Here is a 21,246-nt window from a genome sequence, read left to right as displayed (position 1 = left end):
ATCATCCGCTATCCAGCCCTTTGCAGGAAGGTGCCCAGATATAACGTTGCTCACGCGACTCTTACACGTTGAGTCTGCGCGCGACAGGCCCCTCCATCAAGACCACACCAGCCGTGATTCACTTGATTGATACGCGTTGCTTTATTAAGTAAAGCACGGGGATTTCTTGAGAAGATACAGTAATATCTGTGTGGGCCAGGCAACAGTGCCATTGCCCAGTGTCTTCCCCTGCGTATTACTTAGCCCCTCCGATATTGTAGAGACAATCTTTGGGTGGCGGGAGCAAGTCGTCCATGCAATTCCAGTTGCCTTTCATTACGCTGTAGAAATTCTGAAACATCTCACATTATTATATGCCCAATATGACTGGTAAGCCTATAAGACACCTTGTGATCCGACGCGTCGGACCATGAGCTGATGTGATGGTCCTTGGAGACAAGTTGTCGACTCATGTATGACCAGCGAGCTAACCGAGTCTTCAGAAGAACCACGACGCTCCGGGCGCTCTACGAAGGGCCAGCACAAAAGCCTCGATATGATAACGGAGACACCTGCGAAGAAGTCGAAGTCGAAAGGTCAAGCAAAAGACAAGTCCGACAAGTCACTAAAACCCTCCGCCGAACCCACGCCAGCTGCCAGCGAAGAAGAAGAAATTATTCGGTGTATTTGCGGCGAATATGAAGAAGAGGAAGACGTCGAGCGGGACATGATCTGTTGCGACCAATGCTCCGCCTGGCAACACAATGATTGCATGGGTCTCACATTCGCTAAGGGAGAGGAGCCAGACGAATACTTCTGTGAGATGTGCCGGCCTGAAAACCATAGAGTTCTCCTGGACAAGATTGCGCGCGGCGAGAAGCCTTGGGAGGAGGCCGCCGAGAAAAGGCGACAGCAAGCGGAAGAGAAGAAAGCGCGTCGGAAAAAGGGTAGGAAAGGTGGAAGAAGGGGTAGGCAAAGCGAGCCCAGAACAGAAACAGACACGCCGGCTCGCCACAAGACGATGTCTGTGACCCCAGCTCCTGCCTCAGTCGTGACCCCCATACCTGAGAAGAATGGCCAAGCTCCGGATGTCCAACCGGTGAGCGCACAGAAACGCAAATTCGAAGAACACCAAGAAGCGTCATCACCTGTTCCTGTAAGATTGTCACATTTTGGCCCCAATGTTTGCCGATGTATGCTAAAACCTGGCTACAGGAACCCAGAACGAAACAGATCAAAGTATCTCCGCCAGCTAGTACAGTCTCCCGTCGCGAAAGTGAACCCGCTCCGCCCAAGGAGGATGTGGATGCTTTCCCTTCGCGTGAACGTCCTGTTGTTGAGGACTTGGGAACCCTGGAAGACATTTCACACTCAGCTAGGAGAAGCGCTGCCAGTGCTCTTATCAAGTTATTTGTAGATCAGATTTCTGATGCTCAGAAGCAAGGATCTTTCAAATTACCCGAAGGGAAGTCGGCGAAGGAGATAGCACAGCAGCTCGGTCTTTCAATCGAGAAGGCTATGTATCAGAATATTTGCGGAGGATCCGGAGAACCTACTGAAGCGTATAAGTTACAACTGCGGACGGTCTTGTTTAACGTAAAGAAGAATCCTTCTCTACGGGATCGCCTGCTCGTAGGTAGTCTGCTTCCGGACAAGCTCTCGCAGATGAGCAGTCAGGACATGGCAAGTGAGGAGCTGCAGCAGAAGGATGCGGAGATCAAGCGCGAGGCTGAAAGGCAGCACATCATTGTGCAAGAGCAAGGCCCTCGAATAAGGCGGACTCACAAAGGTGAAGAGCTGATTGAAGACGAGAACCAGACTGTCGCTAGCGAACCTGTTTTCTCAGTGGCCCCTGCCCGTCGAAGCGTGGCAGAGATCGATGGGAGTCCTTCAGTGCAAAGCCCAGCGAGTCCCAAGGCCCGACAACAATCGGAAGACGGTCCCAAGGCTACCAGACCGCAGTCTATCAACACTCAGGCGAATGAAGCAAGGAGTCACGCAGGAGCTACCATCCATTCACCTGACACTGCTGATCATGATCATGACCATGTCTTTCCAGAAGTCCCAACTCACATACGTGAGATGCTGCCGACTAACAGGGCCCAGGCAGATGCAGAAATCGACCAGTTGCTGAAAGACGTCGAACCTGAATCGCCTCCCTATTCTCCGAAGGACTACAACGAGGAAGGTGTCATTTGGCATGGAAAGTTGATCATGAACCCGGTTGCTGAATTCTCCTCAACCGCGAAACATGTTGGGGGAGCTGATTTGAGTGGAAGGATACCCTGGAGTCAGCTTGCGCCATCAACATTGGTGATTGATGGGAGAATCGACATTCAACTGGCGAGCAATTACCTTTGTGGACTACGCTTCAGTGCTTCAACGGACGTGTCAGTCATCGCAATTAGTCGTCCAGAATCTCCTCGAGACCAAGCTGGCTTTGACAAGCTCTTCAACTATTTCCAAGACCGGAAGCGGTTTGGGGTTGTTGGAAGGCATCCGTTGCCAGCTGTGAAAGATACTTACATCGTGCCAGTTGAAGTTGGATCATCAACAAAGCCTGAATTCCTGGAAATTCTAGAAAATAATACGCTCGAAGATACAATTCCAGAGCGTGTATTGTTGGTGGTCTTTGCAATCAAGACTGGGGAGTCGAACCCGCCTTCAGCGCAGCCACCCTCGCATCACCCCAGTCAGGAGCCTGCCTCTATAGCAAGCCCTCTAACTATTGCAGCAGCAACTCCCCAGCAACATCAATTTTTGACACCTGGGCCAAGGCACATGTCACAAATGAGTCCCACTCCGCCGTCTTCCTTCTCAGGGCCTACCCCATCGCAAAATCCGCATGTTCAGCACTCTCAACCGCTCCAACTGCAGCATCAGCAACAGACAGCCCCTTTGCAATCTCAGTTCCAGTCATATCAACCTCCGGAGCCGCAGCAACAGGCGCTTCCTACCGGCACCGCCGCCGCAGTGCAGCTGCTTGGTGCCCAGGCAACTGCCCCTGCAATCCAGCAATTACTTCAAATCGCGCCAAACGCTGATTTGACACAATTGGGTATTGTTCGTGATATTATTCTGCGGCAGCCGGAGGCCGCCTCGAACTACGAAATGTTGATGAAAGCACTATACCAAGCGACAACGAATGGGCATGGACCCCAGCAGGGTGCTAGCTAAGTTCGCCCAGTTAGTACAACATTCGTTGGGTGTTCTTTCTTCAATGTGAATTTGAGGCACTGGTGTCTTTTGTGAATATGGTTATTTTCTGGGTGGCTAAAAAAAATAAGTACTGGATTATGGGTAACTTTGACGTCTTTTTCTTCTTCTTTCTTCTTCTTTCTCTTCTGCTTTCCTACGGACCGGCTTGATATCCTTGATATTTCTGTTCCCCTGAGTTTTGTGCACCTATCTAGTGTCTCAATTGTCGATGTCATGTTCAACGTGTGTATGTCAGTTTCTCTGGTAGTGATTCCGTAATTGAATCAGACATCGCCTCTACGGCACAAGCACTGCTTAATGAAGAAGTGTAGCTCACAGAAATCATCTATGCAAAGGAATGTAACAGTACATGTGATTGTCCCTGTGCCTCATTCCAGTTGGATATGCTATGCTGGGATTATGATTGTTGAATTCACCGATACATGTCCTATTGCCTCGACATATCGCTATCCATAACAAAATAGGTATGATGAAAAGTCAAAAGCAACGCCTGCGCTATGCAAAATCCGGCCAGAATTCTTCGAAGGAAAGCACGAAAGGTAGTCATTGTAATCACCACCGTCCGCCTCGTTTCCGGTATCCGCCACCGCCATACCGTGGCCCTCGTCCACCACCAGGGCGACCTCCCCAACCACCGTCCTCCTCGTCGTGGTGGCGGACTGGCGGGGCCCTGCCCTTGAGCTCTTCACTAAGCCGCTTGCACGTCTTGCGCATGTCCGAATAGCCCATGTGCATTTTCCCGAAGAAGTGGTCGGCCAATCGGCGATCGTTATCAAGTCGACTCAGGTATGCGCCGCAGACGTCGCAGACTTGTAGCTTCTGGTGGCCTGACGGACCGGATGTATCTTGGAGGTTCTTGAGTTCTCGCTCGCACGTCTCCTTTTGGTGCTTGGCGGTGCGAATCTTGTGTAGCTCGTTGAGCGCTTGCGCAACCGAACCTGTCTCACCGAGAATGGACACTTCGAGGAGGCCGGTATTAATAGTTTTAGTAAGATCAGAGATTTGTTTCAGCTGTTGGAGGAACGAAGTCAGGAACTGCCCAATTTTGAAAGCTCAAAGAGAGCTATGTGCCTTACCAGATTGTTTGTCTGCCGGATCTCATCCGGGGTCTTCTCCAATCTTCGCTGCGCAGAGTCGATTCTGCGATCACAGTCGTCGACATACTTCTGCATATCGCGCATGTAGTCAAAATCGAAGCCCCATTTCGCCTTCTCGGCCGCAGAAGCAGCCTCATACTCCGTCTTCAAGCCTTCACTATGGACCTTGGGACAGGGGCCCAGGTCTTGCTTGGTGTTGGTGAAGAGATCATGCGGACAAGTTCCGACGAGGTACGAACGACAGACCTTGGAGTCGGTAATGGAAAGCTGGGCATTGCGAGAAGGACCGCCAGTACCTATGAGCTGGTCCGCTGGAAGAAGATTTTTGTTAGCTTGAGCTAGGGAATGAAATGAAAAAGCTGCGGATCCTGCGCGAACGTACCTCCCATAAGCTGCTCAAGGAGTTTTCTCTGTTCTGCTGCCATAATGAAGACTGTCGGAGGCAACTGTCTAAGACTGAAAGAGCGAATTTCTTTTGAGCTTCGATTGGTATGGATCACAATAATGAAGAGCAAGATCGATGATCTGCGGAGTGGCGCTAAGCGCGGCTGCGCTTGTGTAAGCCCCCTATCTGGTTGCACCTCTGATGATGCATTAATAAACAGTGAGTAAGTAGCAGGTTATTCAAGGAGCTGGAATTGCTATATTCTATATGTCAGGTGCTTTCCGGGTCCTTTATAGCAGTGGTAAGAGCAGAATTCCCTGCTGTGGTGGGTTTCGAGGCTCATATATCTTCTCCGTAGATTACAGCGACTAACTTATTTAGTACAAAGGGCCAGCTCTCAGCAGTCCGAACAACATGAGTGACCTCAATGCACCCCAAATCCTTCTTATGATCTCCCGAGCGGCTTGAAGAAGCTTGTACCTTTCAACAAAAAGCTACTGGAGAGATTTAGATGGCAATAATGACGTGATGGTTGTCCTCAGCCTTCTCCCTCTACTGTCCCTCCTGCTCGCGGCGGCGACGTTCACCTCGGCTGCATCAGACTACCATGAAAGCCTCGTTCTCCAGCCGCTTCCTCAATCGTCGCTGTTAGCATCGTTCAACTTCCGGGCAAATACCTCCCAGGAGTCCTTTGATCAGCGGCATTTTCGGTACTTCCCTCGTGCTCTAGGTCAGATACTACAACACACCAACACCAAGGAGCTCCACATCCGCTTCACGACGGGGCGATGGGATTCAGAGAGCTGGGGCTCACTGCCTTGGAATGGATCTAAGGAAGGCAATACGGGTGTTGAACTATGGGCATGGATTGACGCGCCAAACAGCGAAAGGTCTGTTCGTTGTTTAATGCATGGCACAGACCGGAGTACAAGGAGCTGACTTATTTGTAGCGCATTTGCGAGATGGATCTCTTTAACCCAATCTTTGTCCGGTCTCTTCTGCGCCTCCCTGAATTTCATTGATTCTACACGGACAACTCGGCCAGTCGTGTCTTTTGAGCCTAACGGGGACCACATCACGTCCGACGAGTTGCACCTGCTTCATGGAACGCTTCCCGGCGAAGTTGTCTGTACAGAGAACCTAACTCCCTTTCTGAAGTTGCTTCCTTGCAAGGGCAAGGCGGGTATTGCCAGTCTGTTAGATGGACACAAGCTGTTTGATGCTTCCTGGCAGAGCATGTCTGTCGATGTGCGTCCGATGTGCCCCGAGACTGGAGAATGTCTCATGCAAATAGACCAAACTGTGGATATAGTTTTAGACATTGAGCGCTCCAAACGGCCCCGAGGTAAGCTCTCACCAATTCTTGCGGCTACCCATAAATTTTGACCATCTTAGGCAATCCAATTCCGCGGCCCGTCCCTGCTGATCAGCTTGATTGTGACACATCTAAATCATATCATGGCGGTGATACCTGTTATCCATTAGAGAAGGGGTCCGATAAAGGCTGGAGCTTGAACGAAATCTTCGGACGTACCTTGAATGGTGTCTGTACTCTCGACGACAGTCAGCGCTCTGGTGAGGATGCGATTTGTATGCGGATCCCACATGCACAAGGAGTGTATGTCACCCCAGGAGTAGAAGAAACAAAGAAGCCTGATGGCTACACCCGTTGCTTCATGCTTCAACAAACAGACTCGTTTGATGTGGTGCTTCCCGAGCAAAATGACATGACCCTGGCTCCGTTGGATAAGCCAGTGTTAAGTGCAGAAAGAACGATTGTCGGCCATGGCCAGGAACGGGGTGGTATGCGCATCATATTCGATAATCCGTCTGACTCAGACGCTGTCGAATTCATCTACTTCGAGACTCTTCCTTGGTTTTTGCGGCCCTATCTCCACACCTTGCGCGCAACGATCACCGGTCGTAACGGAATCGCTCAATCGGTTCCCATCTCGGACATCGTGAAGGAAACTTTCTACAGACCTGCCATTGACCGAGAAAGAGGTACTCAGCTCGAATTAGCATTGTCCGTTCCTGCCGCTTCCATTGTGACGCTCACCTACGACTTCGAGAAGGCAATCCTACGCTACACTGAATATCCCCCGGACGCGAACCGCGGTTTCAATGTGGCTCCTGCGGTGATCAAATTATCCGGTGTGGATGGAAAGATCGCCGGCGATACCCCCGTGTACATGCGCACTACCAGCCTACTTCTCCCATTACCGACTCCCGACTTCAGCATGCCCTACAATGTGATTATTCTCACTAGCACCGTGATTGCGCTTGCTTTCGGAAGCATCTTCAACCTCCTGGTCCGACGTTTTGTCGCAGCTGATCAAGCCGCTGCACTCACAGCACAGACACTGAAGGGAAGATTACTAGGAAAGTTAGTGGCTTTGCGCGATCGCATTGTCGGGAAGAGCTCAAAGGTGGAATAATTTGTACATTATGGCGTTACTAAAGTTTTGAATCCTCCTTTACAGAACAGCGCTCTACCACTTCCAGTTTTTCTTTGCAACCGATATTAAAATGATGTAGAAAATAGTAATAACACAAACATAGTCGTCAAGTATCATAGTACATGCATTTGAACTCGTTTCACCTGCTTCACAGACATTCCATGAAAACTATCTTCCCTGGCCGTGCAACCTGCATCAAAACGGTCAGTCACTAATGTATCATGTCTATATCTCTCCACGAAACTTACGTGTTGAGAACCTCCTTCGTCTTCGACCACCCGGGCAACGTCTTCGGACATGCAGGCCGATGTTCCATGAAGCTATGGTCCTCAGTCTGGCACGATCCCCGATCTCCCATCTCAGACGCACCCTCGACTCGCGTGTGAAAGTGGTCACTCGCGGCGCCCTTTTGCGACGAGAGGCCGAGGAAATCGCCCATTGTTGACTTGGGCTTGTCCATCTGTGAACATACGTTCAATATCCAGACTTCTTCTACCCCTCCCACGCAGAGGTAGAGGATTTACGTCACTTACGGCAACATGGCCAGGTCCCTCAGACCCGCCCTTGAAGAATCCCTTGTCGCCCCATCCACGACCACCACCAGAGTTGTTGGCTGGGGTGGGAACTGCGCTGGCGCCGCCCGAAGTAGAGGAGGTTCGGTGGTTGGGAGGGTTGTCGCCAGCGGAACTGGGGGTTGCCATTGTGATTGTTGATTTGGGGTTATCCCTGTGTGAATCGGTTGTGTGGGTGTTGAGTGATCAGATTGTGTGTTGTCCCAGGAAGTAAGTATATTGACTGTTGTATAGCGGAGTTGGATATTGAATGAAGGAGCGGTTGCCAAGTGACATACCCTTTTATTAGAACAATTTAACTATCTGCAAATAGTCATGAAAGTACTTGCGACTCCTGTGACTCGGATCTTTGTATGGCTGTGCAAATTGTTCGATATCCCCGTTCCAGGGAGTCAAGTACTATGATTTCATTATGAGCACATCCCGCTTGGACATTGGCGGGACTCACCAGTTGCCACCCAGAGGACATGGGTAGCTAGTCTATTTATAGGGACTGAACTGACAGGCGAATCTTCGTGTCGAACAAGATCTTTGGACTAGATATAAAGTACGGATATCGATATCGCACAGGATTAGGCCCGGATCAGGTGAAGCAGATGTAGATACACTTCTTATTCGGTGTGGTATAAGCCCAGAGGGGAAGTGATATCGATAGAATCAAAAACAGCCAAGAAACCCCCTTGGATATCTATCCATCATAACGACATGAAAAGAATACGGCGATATTAACCGCCATGTGTTAATGAGCCTGCAGCGTAGGCTACTCCGGTTGCGCCTCGACCTGGTCGGCCCAAGTAGCTCCAGTCACAGGCGACAGTGTTTCCAGCTTGTCCAGCGCAGCAGGGGCTTTTTCTGATGGCTTTTCCACTTTCTTGTTATTGCCAGGAAGAGCTGGAAAATCTTGTTCGTTGTCGATGACCAAGGTAGCTGAAGACTCCGCTGAAACAGGCTTCTCCGACGTCCCATCGAAGCCCCCAGTACCTGCTCGAGCTCCGCGAGATCCGCCCCGTCCGCGACCACCTCGTCCACGTCCTCGGCCCCGACCACTGTTGTATTGCTGACGCCCATCTGCGCTGTCCTCCTCCGCGCGTGTGTCCACTTCGAAATCCCGTCGCACGTGTCCTGAAACTCCCCCATGCATTCCCCGTCGGAATTGTCCTCGGCCACCGCGAGGATTGTAGTCTTCTTCGCGCTTAGAGGCGTCCCATTCTCTTCCGTTCAGAGCCTCGAGCTTTCTCAGTCGATTGCGTTCACGCTCGGTGTCCATTGCGCGACGGTTCTGGCGTTCCTGGCGGCGTTTCTCCTCTGCAACCTTTTCGCGTTCAAGAAAAGAAGCTTGATCGGCTTCCGCGCGCGCATGTGCAGCAGCTCTTTTCGCGGCATTCTCTTTGGCGGCGGCGATGCGTCGAGATAGCTCTTCCTCTGTGAGTTTGGGCTTGTGACACAATTAGTACATATCATTTTCAGACCCCCAAATGGCGGCGCATACCTTTTTTAGACCACCAGTAGCACTCCGATCTCCACGAACAGCTGGAACACGTGGTGGTTCGTCTCCAATTGCTGCCCCGGCTGACTTAGCCTCTTGTTGAGTTTCATCCTCGATTGTAAGCTGTTCTAATGCCTCGACTGGCGTATCGCGTGTTGAATCCTCTGTAGCGTTATCGCCACGTTCGACGGCATTGTCAATCGACTTCGCCCTCGGTACTCCATCTGCACGACCCCGATGTGAACCGCGTCCGCCGCGTCCTCTTCCCCTCCCTCGCCCTCGCTTTTCGGTTCCACGCGTACGCGGCGGGGTGTCTATGCGAGGTGACGGTTGGCTCTCCACAGGTGCAGCGTTCTCCTCCGGTACTGGAATTTCGGCCTGTACTTGCCCCTCCACAGAGACGGGAACGATCTCATCGTCGAATAAATCATCCCCGCCACGGGTTTGCGCAAACTCATCGATCACAGGCGCGTCGGTGATGGGGTCGGCCATCTTGTGTGGCTCAATGGGGAAGCGTCTATTTAATCGTGTGTTTGAGGATCACAGTGTGGTGCGGATGTGCGCACCGTGCCAGGCAGGAAGAGGGCTGGTACCTGTATAAACCGCGGGGGTGTGGACAGAGGATCAGCGACAATTAGCGCGCCGTCAGCTTGTATCCGCCCTTGGAAGCGGTTGTGGTCGTGATAGTTGAGTCTCGTGTTTGCAAGTAAGAGGTGAGTATGCGATCCAGAAATTATCACACCAAAGTCACAATTTGGTTTAAAAGTGAGCCTATCAAGTTGAATTGTAGCTCTGCCTTTTGTCTCCAACTACACAGTCCAGGCGGTCTGTGTGGGTGTGGATCGACGTCTTTGCGGAGACTCGGGGAGGATGCAGAGTGTAAAGTAGAGAGCTGCCTAGCAACCCAGCGAAAAAAAAGAAATAAAATAGTTGTCTTTATTCTAATTCCCGTGTTGTATTCTTGAGAATTATCTATTCAAATAGAAAACACTTTGGTGTATGTGAGGTGATGGGGAAAGTGGCCATGATCCATGATTCTCGAGTCCTCCTGGTGGGTCATATTCTGCCGTGTTCCACCGCCTCTTTCTGCCGCTTGATGACATTGTGCAGCATCCACTCTGCATCCATCCTGTCCTTTGTTTGAGACATGGTTTTCTCTTAGCTGATTTACATACAGGATGTCACAGAAACAAATGCCTTCTTCCACATTGATACTATCTTTATGACTCTCATGCTATCTATGTACACTCTCTCCACAAAAAGGGACGTTCTAAACACACTCCCATGCGTTCTCGTCAGTATAGTTGCCTGGTCCCTTGTACACGTTTCTCCGAGGGTATCTGCAATGTTTGCGAGTATACTCGACAGCAGAACCGGGTCCTTCGGCAAATTTGGCACCACGAATGAACTCCGGGGCAATCCCCTTCTCCACCCATTGCACCATCGCCATAAGGACGTTGTTCTCCGGATCAACCCCGTTATATGACCCGAGTCCGTTGCCAATGCCATACGCGCCGTCTCCTCCAGCGCAGTGCGTCATGCCGCTGACAGGAAAGAAGCGGTAGAACTCGTCGAGCTCGCTAGGGGGCAGCTTCATGGTCTCTGCCACCCGCGCATAGTACAACTTGGAATTATCCGAGCTAATCATCTGGTCTTGCAAGCCGTGGTAAGTCAGGACTTTACCACCAGCCCCGCGGAACGAAGATATATCCGCGTCGAATGTCTGGATGTCATAAGGGTTCTGCGCCAAAGCGGCAGCGGCATCCTCGACACTCCACTTGGTATCATCCCAGTCAGGATTGTTATAAACGACGTAACGGTACCAATCGGTGCTGTATTGGAAAGGCTCGCCGTTGTACATGATACCCGCGGCATACACCTCGGAGCCTGGCTGCATGCGAGGATAGAGCAGAGTGCCGTTCACTCCATACATTGGAGAAAGGACATCGCGGACGGTCTTTGCCTGGGCACCAGTGAGACAATTGGCCGTGTCCTTGGCACCGGGTTTGCAAATGATGGTTTCGAGCCTTGGATGGCAGAGATCGGTGTCCTCAATGATGCCATCTTTCGCCCCATCAAGTTCATCGCACTGCCGCACAATCTCATCATGCGCGATTTTCCACATAGCAGGGGAAAGGTAGCTTTCGGAAGTGTTGGATCCGGTGAGCGAGTAGAAATAGGCACTCCAGGAGATCAGATTCACAAAGTTGAAGGCGGGTGCACCAGCCACAATGCCGTCAAAGTCCTTAGGATACTTTTGGACGGACTTGAACCCCTGTCTTCCACCGGTAGAGCAGCCCAGATAATAGGACTTCTTGAAGCCCTTGTCGTAAAACAGCTTGGTGAGTTGCTTGCCTACCACAACTCCGGTGTGAACAGACCGATGTGCAAAGTCTTCGACAACTTCAGGGTGCTGATAGAAAGGCTCGCCCGACGTTCCGTTGTGGCCATTGTTGGCACCGACAGTTGCAAATCCGAGACCGGCGGCATAGGCAAGATCGTAGTATTGAATGCCTAGAATCATGTCAGTCTCGTCTTTTTTTTTTCTGATAACCCGACATAACTCAGAAGCCCTTACAGCCAGAAAGCCCACCGTTACCAGTGCTCAAAAACCGGCCAGTGTAGTCACGCGGAAACCACGCTTCCAGTGTGATCTGGCTACTGTCAGAGGTGTCGACAGCCATGGCAATGCGGCACATATCCGTTGATACAGCCTGAGACGATGCGCCACAGCTGGGCGCGTTGTCGGGAAGGTCGAGGTTCGTCCCTCCAGGGACATACTCAACAAAATTCACGTGGACATTGGGCAATTTGACTTTGTGTTGCAGGGCAGCACACTTAGTCTGAAATGTATCCTTTTTGGCCAGAGCCGCAGAGCCCAGAGCGAGAAGGGTCAGGAGAGAGAGTCGAGCCATCTTGACTACAGCCGCTCACTACACAACTGACTATGTGAGGACGTTCTGCTTGCACTTTCATGAGAGACGCAAGGTCCGCAGGCAAACCAGATCGTATTTATACCATATCTCCCCCCCCCCTCCCCCCGCCTCCCGGAGGTATGGACTCTATGGACTATTGCCATTCTTCAGGCTATTCCCCACATGGGGTAAATAGACTGACCCCAGCTTCTTCAAAAAGGCTGCAAGACAAGTCTTAAACTTGTCCCGAAGTTGCGCCGACAGGGGTTCTTTAGCCCAAGCTTCACGCTTCAGACCCACGGGGAGGTTCAGGCTAGAACTGATTCCCGATGCTCAATGCCGACTGACAGGGGCTCTATAAGCCTATCACAAGCTCACAGCCATCTCTGACATTTGAATATGCTGAGGCTAAAACTAAGGACGACGACTCTCCCATCTTAGCAGGGTCAAAGCGATCGGGTGTTGCGGACATGTCAACACCCAATTTTGCAGGCTTCCAAAGTTGCAACAGCCTGCGCAAGCAAGCTATACTGAACTGAACACGCTTAGTCGGGGGGATCGTCGTTCTTGGTGCCCCATAAATGCGGAGAAATTGAGGAGAATCTCCCCGTTGGCATTTCGCTCGGCAAGTCCCGATGCCGATAATTACAGCCAGAGTCAGAGCATAGTTTAACCATATAGATATACCGATGTCCATCTCATCGTTCATCTTTGACATACCGAGAGTACTATCTCCGGTCGTCTCGGACATTGATCTGCGTCGCTGGTGTTATGATTAGTCCAGAAATATCCTGGGGTTCGTCAACAACAATATGGTACAATTCACATGTTGAAAAGGCCTACAAATCATGGATGAGGTTCAAGTCAACGAATTACTGTACGAATACACGCTATTTTCAATCGATACCAGACTAGGGTTGCGGCATAGAAGGCCGAGGCATTGATGGGTCTCCCTTCATATATTGATGGGATTTCCGCGCATTGACTCTCTCATGAACTCCGTGGCTGGAGTCTAGGAGGGCCAATGTAATTATGTTTCGGTGAGAGGTCCTGATTGGGGTGAGTAGAGCAGGGACGACACTTTTGCCGGACTCGTTTTGCCTACATGTGAGATCGATTAACCGGTGACTTCAGCCGGAACTGACCGATACTGAGGGAGATACGTTGGAACGGAATGACTTTGTATATTGTTTTTGATCAATCTCATGCTTCGTTAATTCACTGCTCGATTCTGTCTCCAACCAGGGAGAAGTATCAGATTGTAGACGATGAATCATGAATGTCCCTAGGTCCACATACTAGCTAACGCCTGTCCCACAGCAAAGAATGGCGAAAGCAATAAAATATATGATCTAAATGATAGAAACAAAAATGAGACCTCCCGGACGATTAGATGCGTCTGAAACTAAATGTTGAGGGAAAGAATTTTAATAAAACCGAGTCATCATGAAGTGAACTGGAAATGACAGTTTCAGCCCGTAATAATGGCGAGTGAATGAGGATCTATACTTACTGGCGCCGATAAAGAGCGCTGCCAGAGCCAGTCTTGGATTAAGGGCAGCCATGAAACTGAGGAGAAGACTACAAACTGTCCATGCAGAGTGTGGCCCGAAAAGAGAGCCGACAACAGGAGACTGCTTGTATCTTGTCGTCGTCTCATCAATCATCGCCTGCAAATTCGCAGCAGTCGCAGTAGCTCGGTCAAGGAGCGCCTGAGAGATTTGAAAGTTATTCTCCATATGCTTCTGTAACATATATTGCGCCTGGAGCGCCTCCACTTGCTGCAATTGGACTTTGTGCAGACTTTCGGCTTTCAGCTGAGAAGCATCAAACGATGTTTCGAAATTTCGCAGACGCTTATCCAAATATTAGCTTTCATCGGAGGCCAATTGGAAGAGTTACAAACCTCGGTTATTTTCAGTTCCTTCTGCAAGACAAGTCCCAGTCTCTCTGAGAGCCATTCCTGACGCCGTTAGCAGTGTTCAACAGTGAAATATTGTGGATACTTTCTTACTAGTGAAGAGTCAACAGTCTCGACTTTCTGAGATATCCTAGCCATTTCGTGTTGCAGAAGAGAATCGAGTCTGGACTGGAGGGAGACAGCGAGCTCATGGTGATTCTCACTGTGTACTTGATGAAGGTCCACCATTTGTGCCTCTCGGCCCAGCGCCTCATCGTGCAAAGCCTGTAGCATCTGCCGCAGAAAGCCTACCTCAACAGTCGTGTTTCTCATCTCCTGTCTGATGTTAGTCTGGAGAGTATGATTGCTGCTCGAAGCATACCTTCTCAAGGCTCATTGCTTCAGTCTGTACTCTCGCAAGAGCTGAAGTGACAGCCGTGAGGACGGAACTGGCCCCGTTCTCGAGATGCTGCAAGAATTTGCTCATCATTGATTTGAAGCGAGACTCTGTAGTCTCCAAGTCCCTTGTCAGCCTTTCTTGTAGAGCTGTAGTAGTTTGTACAAAGGCTCTGCGTTCGGAGGACTCTTCGGCAGCTGTGTGTAGAGCCTCTTGGAGTCCATGGCTGAGTTTGATAGAACTCTGAACTATGGATCTGTGCAATTCTAGAAGCTCCTCTTTCTCCGCCTCAAGCCTCGTCGCTTGACAGATCAAGATGGCGTTCTGTCTACTGTTACTATACGAGGTCCACCATTGAGGTCTAGATTCCAGCGACCTGAGGCAGGATTCAAGCACTTCTGTCGGAACAGTCTCTGCAATATTGCTTGTAGCCTGAGGTCTGAATGCGAACCCAAAGAGCTTTTTCTTCTGTGGCGTTGTAAGGGTCACCGGGAGACAATGATGGGGGATCGGTGTCCCAGCCCCATTAAGTTCGCATATAGCCAGTCTGGCGGCATATAGGGAGCGAACATGTTCCAAGGCAATGTAAGTGCTGGTTTCTGCGTCTTCCTGGCTGGTAATTGACTGACAAGATGATAGTAGCCTTGAGGCTGCAATTCGATTGCAGGATGGGGATGTCTTCATCGACTCCAGCAGCTGTACCGCCTCGGTGAGGATGTTGTCCTGCTGCTGAGTTCTCAAGCGTAAGTAGGAAACCAAGTCAATGCCGTCAGATACGTTGTCTCCATGAGGTGAAAGCTCTAGGCGTCTCTGTCAGCAAGAACGTATGATGCCTCATCGTCACGCGCCGTACCGCTCGTCAGCCTATCTGATTGGCCAAGGTCTGCTAGGAGTAAGAGCGAAAGCAACATATATGTAATCATCATCATGCGTAGGGTAGCTCTGGTACATCAATCGGAAGAGTTCGCGATGTTCAGAATCAGAAAGGGTTCAGAGACTAGGAGAGATGCAGACGAGGTCCAGCCTTGTCTTTATCGCAAAGGTGATGGTATTTAGGAAGGATGGAAGAAAGTAACAGATTTGCAATCCCAACAAGCAGAGAATATGCCAGGGCGCAGAGTGTTTTATAACGATGAACTGTCTCAGTTCCTTTCGGTAACGAAGCTGGAATGAGGTTGTCTGAGATGAAGCTAAAAGAAGCGATGAAACAATAACCTTGGAGAGGAGATATTATATGACTAGACGAGAAGGACGAGACTACCGTACATTAAGTAAAAGAGATATTATCTCACAAATCGTATTCAATGATCATCATATAGGTAACTCTCATATCTCGGTACTGAATCTACTTTGGGATATTCTGAAGCTCAAACTATAGAATGTTGATAGAGTCACGTGCAGTAGACTAACCCGATCTGGCCTCATATCTCCCGGACAAAATCAGTTGAAACCCGGAGTTCCAAATCAACAACTGCAGTGTCAAAACCGCCATTATCCTCGCCATGTCAAATATTTTGCCGCAAAGCTGCTTGAGGCAGCTCGTACGGAGCCCTCTCCGCCAGCGCAATCTCCCCGTCTTCCTTACACCTGCGTACCCGCAGCGGACACGATATTTTTCAACCACTTCCCCGACACAATCACGAGTAGGCGGCGCTACGATCTCGGTACCCCCAGAGGTTTCCTTGAAATTTATCGACCTACCCCAGACTCAAATACGAGACCGGTCGAAGGAAATTCCCAAGACTGCCATTGAGGTCAAGGGTCCTTTGGGTAAGCTGCAGTGCTGGAGACCTGGATATCTTACGAAGCGGCATCTAACCCGGGGTCATCTACAGGCGAATTGACTTTAAACATCCCCCCATTCGTCGAGGTCGCACACGATGCATCGCTCCGGAAAGCAAGCTTGACCGTCCAGGACTCTTCGATCGCCCATCAGCGTGCCATGTGGGGTATGTAGTCGCAGCCAGAACCTCTCCCTTTGCCGGACTGTATCTTACCATCGCATTGTCTAGGAACCACTCGGGCACATCTGCAAAACTATATTCTCGGAGTCTCGGAGGGTCATATCTGTATTCTCAGTCTTGTCGGTGTCGGTTACAGAGCGAGTATCGAACCCACAGCTACCACGGTGGAACCCGAGTATCCCGGCCAACAATTCGTCTCTCTCAAGGTTGGATATTCCCACCCAATTGAGATGGGCGTTCCCCAGGGAGTTAAGGCGAGCACACCACAGCCAACCCGCATCTTACTCGAGGGCGTTGACAAGAATGTTGTCACCCAGTTCGCGGCGGAGATCAGAGAGTGGCGGAAGCCGGAACCTTACAAGGGCAAGGGTATCTTTGTCAATGGGGAGACAATCAGACTCAAGGCCAAGAAGATTCGGTGATCTGGTATGGTTCGTGTTTCCTCCGTCTTTTCCTTGGAAGACGGTCTGGGCTGTATTTCTGTACATGTATATCCGAGGGCATTCTCTCTTACTTTACCGATTGAGTTGGTATCTATCATATGTACTTTTAGGCGCATCTAGCGTGCAAGGGGGGTCTAACAAATGATTTAAAACAGATTTTTGTGTGATTATTCTGCTGTAAAATGGCGTGTGAATCATTGCTTATAGCTTCAGGACAGTCTTGACCGCACTGATGACTTCACCCTGAATGGCCTTGGGAGCGGCGACGACGCCCTTGTTGGCAGCCAGAGTCCGGCCCTTGCTGAAATCCAACCGTTGGCCATAGATGTCTGTCACTTGCCCACCGGCCTCGCGAACAATCAGATCACCGGCGGCATGGTCCCAAATCTTCTCTTGGTAGTCTTTCTTGACGGGGAGGCGCAGGTAGATGTCACCAGCACCTCTGGCGATCGAGCAGTACTTGGCCTGCGAATCCAGACGCACACTGGGGGAGGTGATACCGAGGAGCTGAGCAACGGCGGCGTTGTCACCTTGCGCTGAGTGGGCAGCCTCCACTCCCTCGCAGAAAACGGATTGCTTGATGTCTGGCACGGGACGCATCGAGATCGGCTTGCTTTCGGCGAGAGCACCGTTCGAGAGAGGTCGGCTAATGGCCCCCTCACCCTTGATGGCCGAGAAGAGCACTCCCTTTCCAGCGCCATCGGTCTGATCAACACCAATGCTGGTAGTCATAGCGACAGAATCATCGACAGGCAGGTTGGGGCAACCGATAGCCCCGACCTTGACATCTCCATCCTCCATCAGCCCAAGACAGACGGCGTACTGACCACCGCGGAGGAAACCCTTGGTGCCGTCAATGGGGTCCAGAGCCCAGATACGGCCCTTAGGACCGCCGGCGCTCTTGCCTTGGTCAATGGTGTCCAGCATCGCATCTTCGCTTGGCAAGGAGCCACCCAAGAGCTCATTACTCTCGTTATCCTCAAGCTTGATATCCTTAACAAGTCTCCAGATCTCAGCGCTCAGCGCCTTGTCCTCGCGGAGGGAACTGGCCTCTTCTTCAGCGACAATCTCATCGTTGGGGAAGTTCTTGCGGATCGCTTGGATGATGAGGGCCTGGGCGCCGAAGTCGCCGATAGTGACGGGCGACTTGTCGTCCTTGGATACGGTGCCCTTGGCCTTCTCGTGGAAAACCTTCTGTGTTAGGAGGGTTGCTCGCTGAACCGCGAGTTCGGCAATGTAGCGTTCCTGCTGGTAGGACATATTTGCGACTTGTGTATATGAATGTGAGGAAGAGGAGAGGTGGGGGAGGTAGGTACTGAAACGCGGATGGGTTTTAAGGATGATACTAGCCCCCAGCAGAAGAGTGGAGCAGAGAATAATACGGGAGAAGACTGAGAAGGACGACTGGCTAGTAGTTGAGGAACGATCAGCCGGATTAGGAGACCGGAGACCCATTGGCAAGCACAAGAGGCGTACGTCAGACAGGTACTGCTTGGCAGCAGCTAGATGGATAACATTCAACGCCGATGCTCCTAGCACGAGCTGATGGAGCAATTGAGCATCGTGTCCCTGCAACTGTAGTCATCGCGGTGTTCCCGCAACGTAATCATCCATTCTTGCCTCGCTGATACCCCAGGCACCCAGGCATTCAGGCATTCCGATGTTCCACGGCTCTCCCCGCCCTAGACCCGATTGGGATGCGGGAGGAGGGGCAGTCACGGGACTAGCTCCATTATCGGAGCAACTACGGAGTACTGTAACTACAATCAGTATCACGATCAACAGCAACAAGTGGACACGGCCACCGAAGACGGTCTGTTTGCTTTACAAGTCTGAGATATTATTCAGTAATCCCTAGTCATCCGCGCCACTATCTTGCTTTGCTGCTGTGTCGCTCATCAGTGGCGGAAGAGGCTTCGGTAGGGTTGTGTAGAAGCCACCTTCGCCTTCCATCCAACGGAACTGTCTGTGTGTTTCGACTATTCTTAGGCTGGGAAATTATAACACGGCCTCGGGTGGACTGACAGGGTCTAACACGTCACCTTCTGGCTATCACTTGTCGTGCCTAACTTCCATATCTCTGCTTAAAACGACCTTGAGCTCAGGAGCAATACGAGCTACAGCTTGGGCGAGATTCGATCTCTGGCGTCGGTCGCTGGGTCTACGTTGACTGGGCTGTCCTAGGAGTAAGGATCCGGCCGAGTTGATCTTGTGCGATCTTTCGACTCTTCTTTCAGCAATTGGTGTATCGAACTGCCACATCAGAGTTCTGAACAGGAGCTCACCATGTTCCACTCTTCGGTAAGCCCAAATCCATCATCTTACTCGATATGCATGCAGAGAAAAGCTTGACTTCAAATGCGCAAGTCTGATTTGCCGTCAGTCTGGAGTACCCTGGATTTATGGCTGTTGTTTGTCCTCATTGGGCGTAACGCTTTCTGATCAATGGCGCGAGGTTAACGCATCGCTTTGCGCAGAAACCCTACTCGGCTGTGACCGTTCAAATTGAAGTGCTCACTGGCGAGCAATACGAGACTGAAGACTCCAGCGGGATTGTCGATCTCATCGAAGCGGTGCGGATTCAAGGTAGTGGGCCGACAGAAGCCAGTCGTGCACTGCGTAAGAAGCTGTTAGTTGAAACTCCGTGTGTTCAGCCCGAATCTAAGTGGGCTAATTTCCTGTCAGAAAATATGGCAACCTCCATCGCCAACTCAGAGCTCTCACCATTCTTGATTTCTTGATCCAAAATGCCGGAGATCGATTTCTTAGAGAGTTCGCAGATGAGCCATTATTGGAGCGTCTGCGCATCGCCGCCACTGACCCAGTATCGGACCCCTTGGTGAAGCAAAAATGCAAGCAGCTGTTTGGCCAATGGGCAGTGTCCTACAAGAACACTCCTGGTATGGAAAGAGTGGCAGCTCTATATCGACAGCTGCCAAAACGCAAGCAGCCCGCTACCCAAGCCAAGGCAAAAGTTCTTCGAGAGGCTAGCAACACCAACAATGAGCCACAACTGGGTCATACTGTTTCCATTTCGGTTGGGAATGGTCCAAGCACTGTTCTTAGCAGCAGTAAGCACAAACACTCCTCTAGTAGATCCTCTTTCAGGAAGGAAAAGAAAGACAAGGAGAAAGAGAGGAAGGTGCGAGATAAGTCGTTCAGTCTGGATCGAGAGAAGCCAGAGATGCTACAAACCCTCGCTTCATCTTCCGTTGCCAGCACCAATCTGTTGAACGCGCTTAAACGGGTCAACCGCGAAACGCAGCGGGTGAGCGAGGATGCAGAATGTCTCAACCGGTTTGAGACCTGTAAACTGCTCAGACGGCAGATTCTTCGGTACATTCAGCACGTTGAGAGCGAGGAATATCTGGGAAGTCTCATTCATGCGAATGAGGAGCTTGTTACCGCTCTTATGGCATTTGAGGTCCTAGATAAGAGCATAGATTATGACAGCGATAGTGATCAGGATGTGCTCGAGAGTGGTTGGAGCCCTGATCGGGATGATTTGAACGACTCATTTGCGGGATTAGTTGTGAACCCTCCTAAACCCCCACGACCAGCCCGACCCCTGAGCATATCTGTACCATCGTCGTCCAAGCAGAAATATGTCAGCGCCAGTGATTCGGAAACAGATCAGGACGAAGATGACGACGACGAGAACAATCCCTTTGGTGATCGAAACGCTATCCGCACGCCTGGTTTTGAAAGAACCGAGCCTACGTGGTATGTACTCCTTTCGGTTTCTTCGCATATAGCTCAACTAACGCCTTTATAGGAAAGAAGTCTGACCAGTTTTCACGCGCTCTCTTTCAATCTTCGTACTATCATGTCTCTGCCTTACGTGTTGCGCTCTTCATGATCTCCTTTGATTTTCTTGTTGACTTATGGATTGTTTTGGGGGGGCACGAAATTTACTTTCTTGATGCACGTTACGAAGCTACTGAACTAGAATATACCCGAGATTTCTACTCTCCGTTTGTTGTAAGGAGGCCGATTCTTTGCGAGCTCCTTTCCTGTGTACAACATGGTTAGTGTTTGGATAACATGGAAGAGCAATGGAGAGGAAATGAATCGAATGATACCATACAGCATAGCAGGAATCGAATAGTACTGAGGGATTCCAGCTGGGTTCGGAGTTAAGCACTCTAATTGCACCTCGCATCTTTCTTACAGCGAAGGGCCGAATCTAATTTCTCTCCACATCGATGATAGCTAGCCTCACCATTGAGACGTCAGTTATATCCGAAACGGGAACTTGAACCCAGGCTGCTTCAGCTTACGCTTGCTGTCTGTAAAAGTTACATGATCCAATCCATCCCTGGTCTATGCCAACGACTAAATCCAAAGATATACATGAAGTACATAACATCGACAGCAATATAAACCGCTACCTACACATCATACACCTCAACACCACTCCCCCAGCAAAA

General features: G+C 50.6%; 10 protein-coding genes across 10 annotated transcripts, besides 1 other annotated feature; 4 read left to right on the top strand and 6 right to left on the bottom strand.

Moving 5' to 3' along the window:
- Positions 1-535: 535 nt before the first annotated feature.
- On the top strand, positions 536-3,156 carry ACLA_083410 (putative PHD finger domain protein; the record flags this gene model as incomplete). The annotated part of the gene is made up of 2 exons (XM_001268071.1): positions 536-1,135; positions 1,195-3,156. 2 exons carry the CDS (start codon positions 536-538, stop codon positions 3,154-3,156), a joined length of 2,562 nt encoding a protein of 853 aa, XP_001268072.1.
- Positions 3,157-3,291: 135 nt separating this feature from the next.
- Positions 3,292-3,329: a microsatellite.
- A 421-nt stretch (positions 3,330-3,750) lies between these two features.
- ACLA_083400 (LUC7 domain-containing protein) lies at positions 3,751-4,720 on the bottom strand (the record flags this gene model as incomplete). Its single annotated transcript, XM_001268070.1, has 3 exons — positions 3,751-4,209; positions 4,275-4,606; positions 4,678-4,720. 3 exons carry the CDS (start codon positions 4,718-4,720, stop codon positions 3,751-3,753), a joined length of 834 nt encoding a protein of 277 aa, XP_001268071.1.
- A 488-nt stretch (positions 4,721-5,208) lies between these two features.
- Positions 5,209-7,118, top strand: gpi16 (GPI-anchor transamidase subunit GPI16; the record flags this gene model as incomplete). The annotated part of the gene is made up of 3 exons (XM_001268069.1): positions 5,209-5,570; positions 5,631-6,025; positions 6,076-7,118. 3 exons carry the CDS (start codon positions 5,209-5,211, stop codon positions 7,116-7,118), a joined length of 1,800 nt encoding a protein of 599 aa, XP_001268070.1.
- A 265-nt stretch (positions 7,119-7,383) lies between these two features.
- Positions 7,384-7,840, bottom strand: ACLA_083380 (uncharacterized protein; the record flags this gene model as incomplete). The annotated part of the gene is made up of 2 exons (XM_001268068.1): positions 7,384-7,599; positions 7,664-7,840. 2 exons carry the CDS (start codon positions 7,838-7,840, stop codon positions 7,384-7,386), a joined length of 393 nt encoding a protein of 130 aa, XP_001268069.1.
- Positions 7,841-8,471: 631 nt separating this feature from the next.
- Positions 8,472-9,689, bottom strand: ACLA_083370 (uncharacterized protein; the record flags this gene model as incomplete). Its single annotated transcript, XM_001268067.1, has 2 exons — positions 8,472-9,146; positions 9,201-9,689. 2 exons carry the CDS (start codon positions 9,687-9,689, stop codon positions 8,472-8,474), a joined length of 1,164 nt encoding a protein of 387 aa, XP_001268068.1.
- A 778-nt stretch (positions 9,690-10,467) lies between these two features.
- faeB-2 (putative feruloyl esterase) lies at positions 10,468-12,112 on the bottom strand (the record flags this gene model as incomplete). Its single annotated transcript, XM_001268066.1, has 2 exons — positions 10,468-11,711; positions 11,776-12,112. 2 exons carry the CDS (start codon positions 12,110-12,112, stop codon positions 10,468-10,470), a joined length of 1,581 nt encoding a protein of 526 aa, XP_001268067.1.
- A 1,427-nt stretch (positions 12,113-13,539) lies between these two features.
- On the bottom strand, positions 13,540-14,499 carry ACLA_083350 (putative nuclear membrane fusion protein Kar5; the record flags this gene model as incomplete). Its single annotated transcript, XM_001268065.1, has 5 exons — positions 13,540-13,568; positions 13,626-13,968; positions 14,019-14,075; positions 14,127-14,348; positions 14,395-14,499. The coding sequence occupies 5 exons, from the start codon at positions 14,497-14,499 to the stop codon at positions 13,540-13,542; spliced, it is 756 nt and encodes a 251-aa protein (XP_001268066.1).
- A 1,412-nt stretch (positions 14,500-15,911) lies between these two features.
- On the top strand, positions 15,912-16,795 carry ACLA_083340 (mitochondrial 54S ribosomal protein uL6m; the record flags this gene model as incomplete). The annotated part of the gene is made up of 3 exons (XM_001268064.1): positions 15,912-16,179; positions 16,245-16,358; positions 16,422-16,795. 3 exons carry the CDS (start codon positions 15,912-15,914, stop codon positions 16,793-16,795), a joined length of 756 nt encoding a protein of 251 aa, XP_001268065.1.
- Positions 16,796-17,017: 222 nt separating this feature from the next.
- On the bottom strand, positions 17,018-18,076 carry ACLA_083330 (3'(2'),5'-bisphosphate nucleotidase; the record flags this gene model as incomplete). Its single annotated transcript, XM_001268063.1, has 1 exon — positions 17,018-18,076. One exon carries the CDS (start codon positions 18,074-18,076, stop codon positions 17,018-17,020), a length of 1,059 nt encoding a protein of 352 aa, XP_001268064.1.
- A 1,026-nt stretch (positions 18,077-19,102) lies between these two features.
- ACLA_083320 (LSB5 family protein) lies at positions 19,103-20,604 on the top strand (the record flags this gene model as incomplete). Its single annotated transcript, XM_001268062.1, has 4 exons — positions 19,103-19,117; positions 19,294-19,445; positions 19,502-20,539; positions 20,592-20,604. The coding sequence occupies 4 exons, from the start codon at positions 19,103-19,105 to the stop codon at positions 20,602-20,604; spliced, it is 1,218 nt and encodes a 405-aa protein (XP_001268063.1).
- Positions 20,605-21,246: the final 642 nt, after the last annotated feature.

The sequence above is a fragment of the Aspergillus clavatus genome, genomic scaffold, assembly GCF_000002715.2.
Source record: "Aspergillus clavatus NRRL 1 1099423829806 genomic scaffold, whole genome shotgun sequence".
NCBI classification, from domain to species: domain Eukaryota; kingdom Fungi; phylum Ascomycota; class Eurotiomycetes; order Eurotiales; family Aspergillaceae; genus Aspergillus; species Aspergillus clavatus.
This window is presented reverse-complemented; position numbering and strand designations above follow the sequence as displayed.